This window comes from Meyerozyma guilliermondii, genomic scaffold (genome assembly GCF_000149425.1).
Source record: "Meyerozyma guilliermondii ATCC 6260 scaffold_4 genomic scaffold, whole genome shotgun sequence".
NCBI classification, from domain to species: Eukaryota; Fungi; Ascomycota; class Pichiomycetes; order Serinales; family Debaryomycetaceae; genus Meyerozyma; species Meyerozyma guilliermondii.
In genome coordinates, this window is record NW_001809797.1 from 119,606 (window position 1) to 133,117 (window position 13,512).

Consider the following 13,512-nt stretch of genomic DNA (forward strand, 5'->3'; position numbering starts at 1 on the left):
GAAATCCATTCGTCTGTTGAATTAGCTGATTACGTGATGATATCCTTTTGGTGTTATGAGCTATGATCTACTCTATACTGTAGTATTTTACGGTAGTATAGTACTTATCCTAGGGTATCGGATCCAATTGACTTGTTTTATGTATCAATCAATATCCTAGCTCTGTTGTTTATAACTTTATATTTAATATTTGTAAACTTGAACTCGTAAACTTCCTAAATTCAGGGCGTTACCCGGCAATGTGAGTCACGTGCATAACAACAATCATCTAATGGAGCTGCTCTGTGGTTCTGAGGTTAGCCCCCCACCATTTCAGCCCAGTACACCACGCAACTCAAGCCCGCTGACTAAATCAAACTTAATGTTTCGACCCTCTGGTCTTCTTCGTACTTCGATCAAAAGACTAGACGCGATCAACAAACAACTATCCACAATGGCTCCTACTGCTTCAGAGAAACATTACGACTACTTGGTAATTGGTGGCGGTTCGGGAGGTGTGGCTTCGGCTCGCCGTGCTGCTTCTTATGGTAAAAAAGTGTTGTTGGTGGAGGCTCAATTTAACAAGTTGGGGGGCACCTGTGTCAACGTGGGGTGTGTACCCAAGAAGGTGATGTGGTATGCTGCCGATAATGCTCATAGAAAGAGCCAATTGGGTGCTTATTGTTTACCTGGTGGGGGAGAGACTTCGTATGGTGAATTTGCTTGGAGTGAATTCAAGGAAAAAAGAGACGCTTATGTTCGTCGTTTGAATGGGATCTACGAGCGCAACTTGATCAAGGAGGGCGTGGACTTTTTGTTTGGTTTTGCTAGGTTTATCAATTCCAATGGTGATGTCGAAGTGACGGTTTCTGAGGACCACGAATTTTTATCGAAAAAAGTCACCAAGAATGAAAAATTGACTTTTTCTGCTGACAATGTCTTGATTGCTACGGGCGGTGCTCCTATTGTTCCTCCAAATGTTGAGGGAAGCGAATTGGGTATAACTTCCGATGGGTTTTTCGAGTTGAAAAAACAGCCCAAATCGGTGGCTATTGTGGGTGCCGGATACATTGGTGTGGAGTTTTCGGGGTTTTTCCTGGCTTTGGGCACTCAAACGTCGATGGTGATTCGTGGAGACACCGTTTTGAGAGCTTTTGACGAAGTTATTCAAAATACTATCACTGACCACTACGTTAACAAATTGGGTATCAATATGATCAAACAAAGCGGCAGTGTTTCCAAGATTGAAAAGCTCGAAAACGGACTCAAGAAAGTGTATTTGGGCAACGGAACCTCCCTCGAGGCAGAAGAAGTGTTGTGGACCATCGGAAGAAAATCTTTGGTCGATATTGGTTTGGACATTGTCGGTGTAAAAACCAACGAAAAGGGCCAGGTGGTGGCAGACGAGTACCAGCAAACATCCAATCCCAAGATATTTTCGTTGGGAGATGTGGTTGGAAAAGTGGAATTGACTCCAGTGGCTATTGCTGCGGGCCGTAGATTGAGCAACCGTTTGTTTTCTGGTAAACCAGAATTTGCCCATGCCAAATTGGATTATGAGAATATTCCTTCTGTGATCTTTTCACATCCTGAAGCTGGTTCGATTGGATTGTCTTCCAAGGACGCAGAGAAGAAATATGGTAAGGAAAATATTAAGGTTTACCAATCCAAATTCACTTCGATGTACTATGCCATGATGGACCAAGATCACAAGGATCCCACGGTGTACAAGATTGTTTGTGCGGGTAAAGACGAAAAGGTGGTGGGACTCCATCTTGTGGGAGATGCCAGTTCTGAAATTTTACAAGGATTTGGAGTGGCTATTAAAATGGGAGCCACCAAGGCTGACTTTGACAATTGCGTAGCCATCCACCCCACCGCTGCCGAGGAGTTGGTGACGATGACCTAGAGAGAATAGAGGCGGTTACTTATTATTTGCTATTGCTATTGATATTATCATTTGCTATCATCTTCATTCTTCTGCTATCTTGCTGTCATTACACTTTTTTCTGCTCATTTCATTACTATTTTCATTCTTTGCTATTTCTGATCGTCTATCTGCCTGCTACTTCCTGCTTCTATCGTACACTGTTTCTTTTCTCCTTTTCTCCTACTTTTCAATGCCGTGCTCGTTTTGGTGGGGGGCCACGAACAGGCGGCTTGGGTTTGTCTCCTGGCTTCATAAAGAACATGGGCGCATTTCGCAAGATTTCCGGCACAGAAATGTATCGTATCATGGATCCACGCACAAAAACTTGGTTCATATGAGTGGTGGCTCCGGTGCGGCCCTTGGTGACTACTACATCGTAAAGTGAAAGATTCATGTTATCTTCATTTTCAAGGAGCTTGCCTCGGTATGTGTCTCCAGTGACAAGTTCCAACGATACAACGTGGCCCTGGGCTTCATTGAGAAGCTTGACGGGAATTCCTGCTGACATCAGTGGTGTTCGCAAGATGCCAAAAAGTGCATCTGGAAGTGATGAGAATCGTAGCGGGCAGGTGCGGCACGTGACCAGAATCACCTGACCACTGATAAATAAGCAGTAATCTGCTGCAATACTCTGTTGCAATACTCTGCTAACTTTAGCTTATTTTAATGACTGAGGCGAAGCGACGCAAAAGAGCGCCTCTCTCGTGTCTCCAGTGCAAGCGGAGAAAAGTAAAATGTGACAAGGACCGTCCGGCGTGTGGTGGCTGTGTCAAAAATGGCGTTGGTCATCTTTGTGAATTTGTAGATCCTCCTTGGCTGACGGGAACAGCCGAAGTTGTGGCCGAGAAAACAAGCGCCAAACACCATGTGGAAGAAAATAATGGGGTGATAGAACGCCAGAGGATCGAAATTGACAAGTTGCGACGAGAAGTCAATGTGTTGAGACAGGTTTATTCCAGCAAATTGAAGTCGATGGAGTCAGATAGCGAGCAGATAACGGTTCTCCAGAAGCTCAGGAACATGAATCGAGAGCCTGATACCATTGAATTCGACACGGACTTTTCTTATACCCTCAAAACCCATACCAACAGCGAACCTCTCCACCTATTCTGCTGGGAAAATGTGATTAATTTAGACCCTAAATTGACCGATTTGTGGTTCAAGGTCAGCTCGATCCAAAGGGCGTACCACCAGTACAAGCAAGGTCGCGAAGCTGTTTCGAGTGTTCGAGAAGAAAACCGAAAAGAAAGTCAAGAAGAAAACAGGAAAGAAGAACAAAATCAAGAACGAAGTCATAATAGAACCGGAGAAGATAGCAGATCCGGATCTACCAAAAAGCAAGAGTCTCCAAAGTCGGAACCAGATCTTGAATTGCCGGAATATTACTACGAATCGATTGAACTCTTGAAACGAACGCAACATGTTTGGCAAAAGATATTGAGTCTTTCGCTTCCCGACGAAAAGCTTACCTGTGCCCAGCTCACGTTCATTCTTGACTACTACTTTGACGGCTCGTATTCGTCTGTGAGTCGAGATCTCTTGTCGTTGTATGAGACTCGAGTTCGTGGACTTTACGGCGAAGGGTCGTATGGGATTCAGCTCAAAATCAACGACGTTCCGAGTGGAGAAGACGACGGTGCTAGGTACCATTTTTTCAGGTTTCTGCTCGTATACCTTTGCATGATGGGCATAATGGTGGAAGAAGTACTTGAGCATTTTCGACTGCAAGTTCAACAAAATCGATCAGCCGAAATCCAAGCTGTCAACAGCTACAAACAAGTGTTTTCCAATCGAGTTCTCACCCACTCAAACGGTCACAGCAGGGTAGTTTTCTGCACTTTGATTCTGAAAACTTTGGAATATATCCACACTCCCGTTGCCGAGAGTTCTTATGATCCGCTTCACCATGCATTTCCATTTTATTCATGCTGCTTGGCACTCTTGAACCGGATGTTTTTCCAGTTTTGTCCACGCTTCAACCACCTACAAACTGAGTTTCAATCGGTATTCAACATACTGGTTCTGGAGCTCATTTGCGAAGGAGAATTGCCGTTGTGGACCAACCCAAAACACATACATGCCCAGAAACCACACATTCCAGAAACCGCCGTGAATGCTTTCCGCTCAAACTTTGGACTTCTTTGGAGCGAAACCGTTCGCATGTTCAATCTTCAAGCATTGCTGATACTTTTCTCCAAACCGGGCCACAAGCAACAGTCGCAATTGTTCAACATGATTTGGGATAAGATCCTGAACGATCCCGACCGAATATCCACGCCCGATGGTTTGGGGTTCTCGTTTGCAGCCAATATTCTCATCTGTCGAATAACTTCGTGTCTCTATGGAACCACGTTTGACAACTCCAACAAGTATTTTGTTACAACAGCCAACATCTTTGGCTTGATCAACGAGTGCACCGCTCTCTTGGAGGACGAAAGACTTCATAAACTCGACTTTTGTCGTCGTTTTGAATATTGCACCATCATCCTGTTTCTTCGCTACTATCTCAACTACATCAATATCTTGCAAGGAGAAGAGTGTACCAACTACAAAGTAACTGAATTTGCAGAAATTGGCATTGTTCAAAATGCCGTCGAGTGTTTGCAACATCTCGCCAAATGCATCAGAACTGGTAATGGTATTTTCGTTGTCTATTTAACATCGGAAATTCTTCCCTACGTCATCCAGTTCAACATTGGCACCATCATACGGCTCGAAAACAAAGACCAAGACTCCGTCACAAGAATTACAAAAGAAACTGCCAAAGTTATTCAGACCTTAACATCGTGCGATCCAGCAGACTATTGCAAATACAAAAGATACACCAAAATATGGGACTTTTTCCAGTCCTACGTTCGAACCACAAAAATGTTGTCGCCTGAGGGCTACGCTACGTTACATGCTCGGGTTCCTGGAATGCATCCAGTATCTTGTCCGGTGTTGCTGGGCGATCCGACACAGCCAAAACCAGATCCCAAAGGACCCCATGGATCATGTCCAATTTCCGGGATATGCAACTTGGAAACCGAACTGATATCCAAAAAGTCAGAAACCACCAAAATCTGTCCAATTGACCATAGTAATTTTTCCAGAGGAGTTAAAAATCTCGGCTCCTACTTGAATCTGCCTAAGCCACTCACACCACCCATTTTTCCTGCCCTCACCCCTGTTGGGTCATACACACCAGCAGAAGATATCGACTGGTCCAACTTTGAACACTTTGATCTAGACATTCTTCCCCAGCTTTCGTTCATGTGAAGTACCCTATACGAGCCGTCCTGCATCCAGCGCGTCAGTCTCAGCAAGATTCAGGTTGGTGATTTTCACGGGCTTGCTAATGATACGAACTACAGTTTTGAGGAACCCCTTCCGGTGGAGGACTCTGTGCACAAATTTGTTTCTTCGGTACCAGTCACATACTACTCGCGGACAACCAAAGGTTGAAAACCGGAATTCCCAGATAAATTTTGAACATTTTCAATCGCATAATTCAAATGAAAAAAGATCAAAATGGACTTATAAGCGGCTTTTTCTCGTTGGAGGCACCGCTGGTCTCACTGTTGGATTGCTAACCTCAGACTCAGTGTACGAAAATACCAAACATACCATTCTCACAGCCAAAAGAGTCGGGGTTGTTGCCGAGGCAACTTTCCGATGTTTCAGATTATACAAAAACACTCTTTCCAAGGAATACGATACTCCACAGGACCGCAACAAGGCGCTTGCAAAGACACACAAGGACGCCGCTACCATAACTTTGCGTGCTCTAGAGAGAAATGGTGGAATCTACATCAAGTTGGGACAACATATCACCGCACTCACCTACCTTCTTCCACGAGAATGGACAGATACCATGATCCCATTGCAAGACAAATGCCCTCAGCTGTCTATGGAGGAAATCAACAGCATGTTTTTGCTGGATCTTGGAGTATCTGTGAATGATCTATTCAGCGAATTCAATCCAGAACCAATTGGAGTAGCTTCGTTGGCCCAGGTACATTTAGCCCGACTTCGTGAAACAGGCGAGCAGGTTGCCGTGAAAGTACAACATCCGTCTCTTGCTGAATTTGTGCCTCTTGATGTTTACTTGACCACTCGTGTGTTTGAGCTTATGCGGAAAGTTTTCCCGGAATATCCATTGACCTGGCTTGGAGATGAGCTTCGGAACCTGATTTTCGTAGAGTTGAATTTCGAGAACGAAGCAGAAAACGCTGAAAGAACAGCCAATTATTTCAAGGACTACAAACAGAAAACCGCACTTCGTATTCCTCGGATTGTCACCGCACACAAGCGTATTCTAGTAATGGAATGTGTTTCAGGTGCTCGTCTCGACGACTTGAAGTACATGGAACAGCATAAAATCAGCACTGCCGAGGTATCGTCTTGTCTTTCACATATTTTCAGCGACATGATTTTCACGCCCAATGTGGGACTCCACTGTGACCCACATGGAGGAAATTTGGCCATTAGGGCCCTTGATCACAAGTCAAATGGCCACAATTTCGAGATCATTTTGTATGACCATGGCTTATACCGCCAGATTCCATTGCAAATGAAGCGAGACTACTCCCATTTCTGGCTTTCTGTGATCGACAACAATGTCGAGGAAATGAAAAAATACGCCGACAAGATTGCTGGAATCAGAGGAGATCAGCGGTTCAAGATTTTTCTCGCTGCTATAACTGGTCGCGATCCAGAAACCGCTCTCAGCAACTCTGTGGTTTCCCAAAGGAGCCACGACGAAGTCACTAATATCCAGCGTCGAATCCAGGAAGAAGATGGAGTACTTGAAGATTTAATGGACATTTTAAGTACCATGCCTCGAATTATACTTTTGATTCTCAAGACCAATGACCTCACCAGAGCGCTTGACGAGAACTTGAACAACCCATTGGGGCCCGAAAGAACCTTTTTGATCCTCGCCAACTATTGCGCCCGGTGCGTTTACGACGAGCAGGTTGAAAATCTCAAAAAAACCTACTCGACATTTTCATTAAACTGGATTATGGCGTCGGCCAAATGTTGGTTTCAGTTCCAAAAGAGACGGAGCTCGCTCTGGATCTACGACTGGGTGATGCTTTTCCGCAATTGGACGCTGTAATGTACATGTATATATGCTAATAGAGTGCGAGAATGCTCGTAAAATGGACTAAAATGTAAATGAGAAAAGCTTAACTTTCTTAATTTTTTCTGCTTTCCTTGATCTTGTCCAACAAACTGTTGATTCTAGGACCCATTAATGGTTGTCCCGTGCGGGTCTTTTGGGCTAAAACCGCCTTTTGGGCTTCACGATCTTTCTTTTTCTTCTCTGCATTTTCTCGCTGCTCCCGAATATTCTGCAACTTCTCCTTTCGTTGGCGCTCTTTGCGCTCCTTGGCGATCTTGGAACGCTCGGCAAAGTTGAGTTTTGGCTTGTCCTTTGCTTCAAAAGACGAATTTTCAGATTTGCGTCCGTCAACCGGAGCGGAACCGGGGTCCTCTTTTTCGATCATTTTGAAGTATTTCTTACGCAAATGCGCTCTGTGGGTCAACAGCCGCGAGATCTCGCGCGACTTGGACTCCTTTCTGTTTTTCCATGGGTTTACTCGTGCATCTCTGGGGCCAGCCATGTCGATGGATGAGGTAGCTGATGCGATGAGATGAAAATCTGGGGCATTTCTCGGTAAGCAATAGCAGAATCTTACGTCAGCGACAATACCTAACTGTCGCGAACCCTTCGATATCAAGTAACAGACCCTTTGGTGACCTTTCATGACATCCGGTCTTTTCCATGTCAAAGCACACGTACACACCGCTCCCGCCGACCCACAATGGTGAACTGGTGACCAGCACTGAACCAGAAGCTCCAGATCAGGCCCATGCACCAGATTTTTCATTTCGTCGAAATCTGGATTCATTTGAAATTGCCGACGAAATCGGAAATGAGTTCCAAAGTCTAGAGATCGAGGATTTGGAGTCGGAGCCGGAGCTCATGAACTACAACATAACGGAAAATGAGGGCAAGTCGTCGATGAAAATGGCATTTATGAATATGGCCAACTCCATTTTGGGAGCAGGCATAATTGGCCAGGCATTTGCATTTAAAAACAGCGGACTTATAGGCGGACTCATCGTGTTGGCGCTCTTGACGGTGCTCATCGATTGGACACTTCGGCTCATTGTAATCAATGCTCAGAAGTCCAATACCAGGTCTTATCAGGACACAGTTCATTACTGTTTCGGCCGTTGGGGTCGGGTTTTGTTACTTTTTTCGATCAGTTCCTTTGCATACGGGGGTTGTATGGCGTTCTGTGTCATTATAGGCGACACAATACCGCATGTTCTCAAGGCATTCACTCTGGAAACCATTCTTAAATCACCCATTGGCTGGCTATTTGCCAGAAATACCATCATCATAGTGTTCACAACGTGCATTTCTTACCCACTTTCGCTCAACAGAGACATATCCAAGCTTGCAAAGGCGTCAGGATTTGCTCTTGTGGGAATGCTCATCATCGTATTGTTGACTCTCATCAGAGGACCGTTTGTCGATAAGTCGCTTCGAGCTCCTCTTACAAAGGCAGAATGGACAGTCAACTATAACATATTCCAAGGAATCTCGGTGATCTCCTTTGCTCTTGTGTGCCACCATAACACAGTTTTTATCTACAACTCACTAAGAAATGCTACCGTCGATAGGTTTTCCAAACTCACTCACATTGCTTGTGGCATCTCCATGATATGCTGTTTGGTCATGGCCGTGAATGGTCTTCTTAACTTTGGCGACAATACCAAGGGAAATCTCTTGAACAACTTCAAAAGTGACGATAATTGGATCAACGTTGCTCGCTTCTGTTTCGGGCTCAATATGCTCACAACCTTTCCTTTGGAGCTTTTTGTCGTCCGTGATGTTCTCAAAGATATTATTTTGGCCAGCAGAGGCTCTGAAGACGGCAGCACTGCCCACCTTGAACTCTCGTCAAAACAGCATTTTTTCATTACTACATTTTTAGTATTCTCATCCATGGCGGTTTCGCTTTTCACCTGCAATCTTGGAATAATCTTGGAATTGATAGGTGCTACGTCTGCTTCACTTATGGCTTATATCATTCCTCCAATGTGCTACCTTCGTCTTTCTTGGATCGAGTTTGACTTCAAGACAGCCACCCCAAAAGAACGTAAAAGTTTCATATGGAAAAAGGTTGTGCCCAGCATAGCATGTGCCTTGTTTGGGTTCAGCGTAATGTTCATTAGCTCCTTCATGAGTATCAGAACGTCCATGAGCGCTGAAGGCGGAGACCACTGCGTGGACGCCTAATGCAAAATTATTTATGAATATGAATAGATACGTCATTCTTCGTCGCTATCGTCGATAACTCTTCTCTTCTTTCTGGCGGGAAGCTCTTCGTCCGCACTCAAAAACTCCTCGCTGCTGCTTTCTTGTGTGCTTTCCACCGAGGGACCATCTTCAACAACTTGGGAGAGCGATTGCGACTGCAATTCTGAATCAATTTGAGGTTGTGAATCAATTTGAGGTTGAGAATCAACTTGGGATTGAGAGGCAAGCGGAAGTGAACTTTGACTCGCACCCGTTTGTAGACCTAGTGTGCTGAGAACATTGTCCACGGCTTCTCCGCCAACTATCTTTCCCCAGGCCCTCTTAAACTCTTCCAATTGCTGCGGGTTGACGATACCACCCGACTCAGTAAGCATGCGACGCAATTTTTCTTCCCTTTCGAAAAACGCTCTAGCATCTTCGTTGTCTGATTCATCGTCAGAATCATGAACATATTCTCCTGATTTTAGAGGCTTATCTTCTTCGTCGTCAGAATGAACTCCCAAATTCCTTGGTTTGCGATGTGTACTGGAAGGTTTTGACCTATGCTTTGTGTCCAGTATCTTACCTTTAGGTCTACGCTTTTTCCTGGCCACACCCTTCACCCCATTCAGACTGGAAATCCTTGCTTCCAACTCTTCCAAATTATCAAGAGCTTCCAAATCCTCTCTGTATCTGTTTGTTGGGGCTGTCTCGAACGCAATCTCGTCTTCATTTTCGTCATAGCCAATATTGAACTCACCATCATTGGCGTCATCTCGTACGCGAAGGTAATGCGACGCATCCTTATCTTCATCAAATGCCACAGGTTGAACACTTAACCATTTTTTGATGTACTCAAGACTTTGAGTCAATTCTGATGTGCCAACGGTACAGGTACACTCGTCAGAAGAAGATTCCGGTACAACAAAGCCAACATTTTCCAACAAGAATCGAACGGTTGCGTTTTCGAGAACTAGTGGTTCGTATTCACCTTGAACTTGAAGCTTAATTGTTGATGCTTCAGAATCCTTCTCTGCAATTTCTACAATTCGAGACAACTCTTCAATAAGCCAGGAGAGAAACTTCTCGTTGTCTTCAAAGTATATCGCCGAGACTAGAATCTTATACTTTTCATCCTCTGAAAAGTTCGAACGAGTGAATTCAAGCTCCTTGGCATAACGAATTTCACGCTCCTTGGCTTTCTTGATGGGTTTCTCAACAACTTCTCCCAAGGACAAATAAGTCCTGAGTGACTCATCTTCCATCCGTGGAAACAAAAGTTCCACTGGATTTGGGAAACGACGGAAAAGATTTTTGAATCGCTTCATAAAATGAAATGTGAACTCTTCGACATGATTTCTGATATTAGACTTGCGTGGTAAAAAGTCCCTTAAAGAGTTCAAAACATGAAGAAAGTCTAAACGGAAGAGGCCCAGGTAGTCCTTTCGGACAATAAACAAGCGGTGGAAGTACACCAAACATTGCTTGATCTGCTCGTGGGTGAGGTCTTCATAGCGAGACAAAAAGTCGATGTGTGCTGTGACTATAGATGATTGAAAAAACTTCATTTCAGTTTTGTTGAAGTCGAACTTTCTTTCACGAGACACTTGTTTAACTGTTTCTTCATCGATCTCCTCGTCAGATCCTTCTATAATATCTTTCAACTCTAGAGAATCCACATTTTTGAAATTCTTTGCGTTTCTCCTTTGCTTACGCTTTGACTGAACATATAACTTGATGTCTTCCTTTGAAAAATTCTCGAATGATTTCAAAAGAATGTAGACAACAGAAACACAAACACTCAAATACTCTGGTGAATGCTTGGAAGCTGACTGTGGAATATGAGTGATCAAGTTGACAAATTGTTCCAAAGAAAACAATTTACGAATGATTCCCTCTGCCATATCTCGATCCTCCTCATCTTGCTCCGAATTAGTATCCTTGTGCTTTGACTCGAAAACAGAATTTGATATGAGCAACATTTCCCTAAAGCATATCATCGCCACATGGAGAGAGTCCCAGTAATGTCTTTCGAAGGACTCACGAACATAACCGATAATGAGCACAAAGTTGACTTCACTTAATCCTGCCGCTACGGAGCCGTAATCCAACGTATCCTCGTTCTCGTTGAGAATTCTGTTTTTGAGAATCTCTATTCGGGCCCTTTTATAGGCAAAAAACCATGCTGTAGTCAAAAAATATGATGCTTTTTCGTACTCGTTTATGTATGAAAGATCCAGTGCGCCAGAGAATATCCACCCCACACTAGACATCAACGAGTTGAAACAACCTCCGACAAGAAATTCGTTTATAAACTCCTTTAGAAGCAGTATAGTGGTAGACGTAATGAAATTTGGTGTCGTATTGACAAACGCATCGGAGTCGTATTTGAAATGCTTTCTATCGTTCCATTTCTTTGACTTGTCAAGTTGCGCAAAAGTTTGATTAGCACTTGACAATGCTTCCTGTCCAGATACCACGTAGGAGCTATTTTCACCTTGAAGAGAAAGTAGAGTGCCAAACCGGCCATGGCGTGTGGAGATGTTTTGAGATTGAACTTTTTTACGGCGCTTTTCCTCTTTCAAGAGGTCTTGAAGCGCCATGTCGGACGTGGAACTGAGGGTGGGCAAATTGTTACCATTAGCATCGTTAGTTTCAGGAACAGGACGGACGTTGTCGACAAGATCACGAGCCTCTACCCCGCGTACTATGAGAAAGATGCATTCAAGGCAGCACGGCGCAAAGGTTTCACGGTCAAAATCCAGGCCCAACGAGCCACACATTGTTAGCAAGAACAAGAGGACCTTATTGCGTTTGAAGCAAGAGAGCACGGTATTGATGGAAACGTCGTCGTAGCGCATGTTGGCTGGCAAATTGTCGATTTCCATCATTGTTTTCCTTAACTTGGACAGAGTGGACAACGACGGTGGTTCAATGTAGAGCATGTTACGAATGAAGAAAAGCACCAAGCCTAAAATGGCATTATCGCGGGGCTCGCGGTCGCTGGTGTCTTTGGAAATGGTTGGAAGAGCAAGACGGAGAACTGCTTTGAAAGTCTGGCCATTATTATAGGAAAGAATATGTTTCTTGTAGACCAATTGCGACTTGCGAACAGCCACAAAATTGAGCTGCTGATTCTCAGACATTTCTGATGACATTTCCACGGGCCAGGTCAATAGCACCAAGATTTCCAATGCCGAAAGCATGATTTTTTCAGTGGTTCTTTTGGATGTGTTCAGGTGCTTTTGTTGCGAGTCCCATTGGCACAACATGACAGTAAGGTCATTTTCCACCAACCCACAGTCAGCACAAGCCAACGCCACGTCGTACTTGTGACCGATCTCGTCTACTGATTTTATCCATCGTTTGATATCTTTGAGGCATGCCAAGGCGTCGTGGCCAAGTTTATACTCAGAAGACGAATCTTTCAAACTACCCACGTGGTCAGGGCCACCCAATGCTGTCACCAATACCGAAATATGGGCTTTTAGGAGTTTTTGAGTAGGAGTTTCATTGGGCTGAAGTGCGGTGGTGAGATCACGAATTCTGTCGCGAGTTTCGGACGCTTCGTTAGATTCATCTTGAGGATTTTGTGGGTTGTTCAGGTTGTCCACAGGAGGCTCGTCGTCTACCACAAAGTCTTCTAGCTCTGAATCGGCGGCATACGAGTCGAAGTCAGACATGACGCGTAGTCTGAAAATGAAGAGGTGTAGAGAGGGAAGAGGAGTGTATATAATATAGCGTAGAGAGTGTATAGAGTGAGCATCGCACTGTCGCACTAGCGACTACCCTAGTGCGCGCCAGTGGTGTATGTTGTCCCTTCCGTTTCTATCGCACACTCGTGTCTAAACCACAACTTATCGTCCACACAGGTCTGTGGCCGCGCTGTGGGGAATATAGCCGTGGTGCAGACGCAATCCAAACAATTATTACCAGCAGCCATGGCAACTGTGGGGGCAATGCGGAGTTGAAGGAAACTTCCGCCACTCATTTCCCAAAACTGCATTTTTCCACCTCTTTCAGCCTCTTTCAACCTCTTGTCCTTCCTGTTGGGGTCCCTTTTTTCCTTTCGTAATTCCGCAGTCTCGGTGGGTACTCCGGTTGCCCAACTTTTCTCCTCCCCCACGATTTCCTCTCCGGGCGCACACCCAAACACCGCCAACTTGGTCTTGGGGTTTTTTCTGGGTGTGTTTCCATTACTTACGCTGCATATATCGTTATTGTTCTGCACCTTTAATTGGGATTGTTTATTTCGTATCCGTCCGTGTGATCATTGCGCTCATTCTGATCCAATCACATCCCAAAC

At 44.6% G+C, this 13,512-nt stretch overlaps 6 protein-coding genes across 6 annotated transcripts; 4 read left to right on the plus strand and 2 right to left on the minus strand. All coding sequences in view use genetic code 12, as the record gives it.

The window, feature by feature from the left end:
* Positions 1-271: 271 nt before the first annotated feature.
* On the plus strand, positions 272-1,888 carry GLR1 (glutathione-disulfide reductase; the record flags this gene model as incomplete). The annotated part of the gene is made up of 1 exon (XM_001483900.1): positions 272-1,888. The coding sequence occupies one exon, from the start codon at positions 272-274 to the stop codon at positions 1,886-1,888; it is 1,617 nt and encodes a 538-aa protein (XP_001483950.2).
* Positions 1,889-2,096: 208 nt separating this feature from the next.
* Positions 2,097-2,417, minus strand: SMD3 (mRNA splicing protein; the record flags this gene model as incomplete). Its single annotated transcript, XM_001483901.1, has 1 exon — positions 2,097-2,417. The coding sequence occupies one exon, from the start codon at positions 2,415-2,417 to the stop codon at positions 2,097-2,099; it is 321 nt and encodes a 106-aa protein (XP_001483951.1).
* A 158-nt stretch (positions 2,418-2,575) lies between these two features.
* ZCF20 (Zcf20p) lies at positions 2,576-5,167 on the plus strand (the record flags this gene model as incomplete). Its single annotated transcript, XM_001483902.1, has 1 exon — positions 2,576-5,167. The coding sequence occupies one exon, from the start codon at positions 2,576-2,578 to the stop codon at positions 5,165-5,167; it is 2,592 nt and encodes an 863-aa protein (XP_001483952.2).
* Positions 5,168-5,246: 79 nt separating this feature from the next.
* PGUG_03334 (uncharacterized protein) lies at positions 5,247-7,010 on the plus strand (the record flags this gene model as incomplete). The annotated part of the gene is made up of 1 exon (XM_001483903.1): positions 5,247-7,010. One exon carries the CDS (start codon positions 5,247-5,249, stop codon positions 7,008-7,010), a length of 1,764 nt encoding a protein of 587 aa, XP_001483953.2.
* Positions 7,011-7,679: 669 nt separating this feature from the next.
* Positions 7,680-9,206, plus strand: PGUG_03335 (uncharacterized protein; the record flags this gene model as incomplete). The annotated part of the gene is made up of 1 exon (XM_001483904.1): positions 7,680-9,206. The coding sequence occupies one exon, from the start codon at positions 7,680-7,682 to the stop codon at positions 9,204-9,206; it is 1,527 nt and encodes a 508-aa protein (XP_001483954.2).
* A 32-nt stretch (positions 9,207-9,238) lies between these two features.
* Positions 9,239-12,889, minus strand: YBL053 (Ybl053p; the record flags this gene model as incomplete). The annotated part of the gene is made up of 1 exon (XM_001483905.1): positions 9,239-12,889. One exon carries the CDS (start codon positions 12,887-12,889, stop codon positions 9,239-9,241), a length of 3,651 nt encoding a protein of 1,216 aa, XP_001483955.2.
* Between the last annotated feature and the right edge of the window lie 623 nt (positions 12,890-13,512).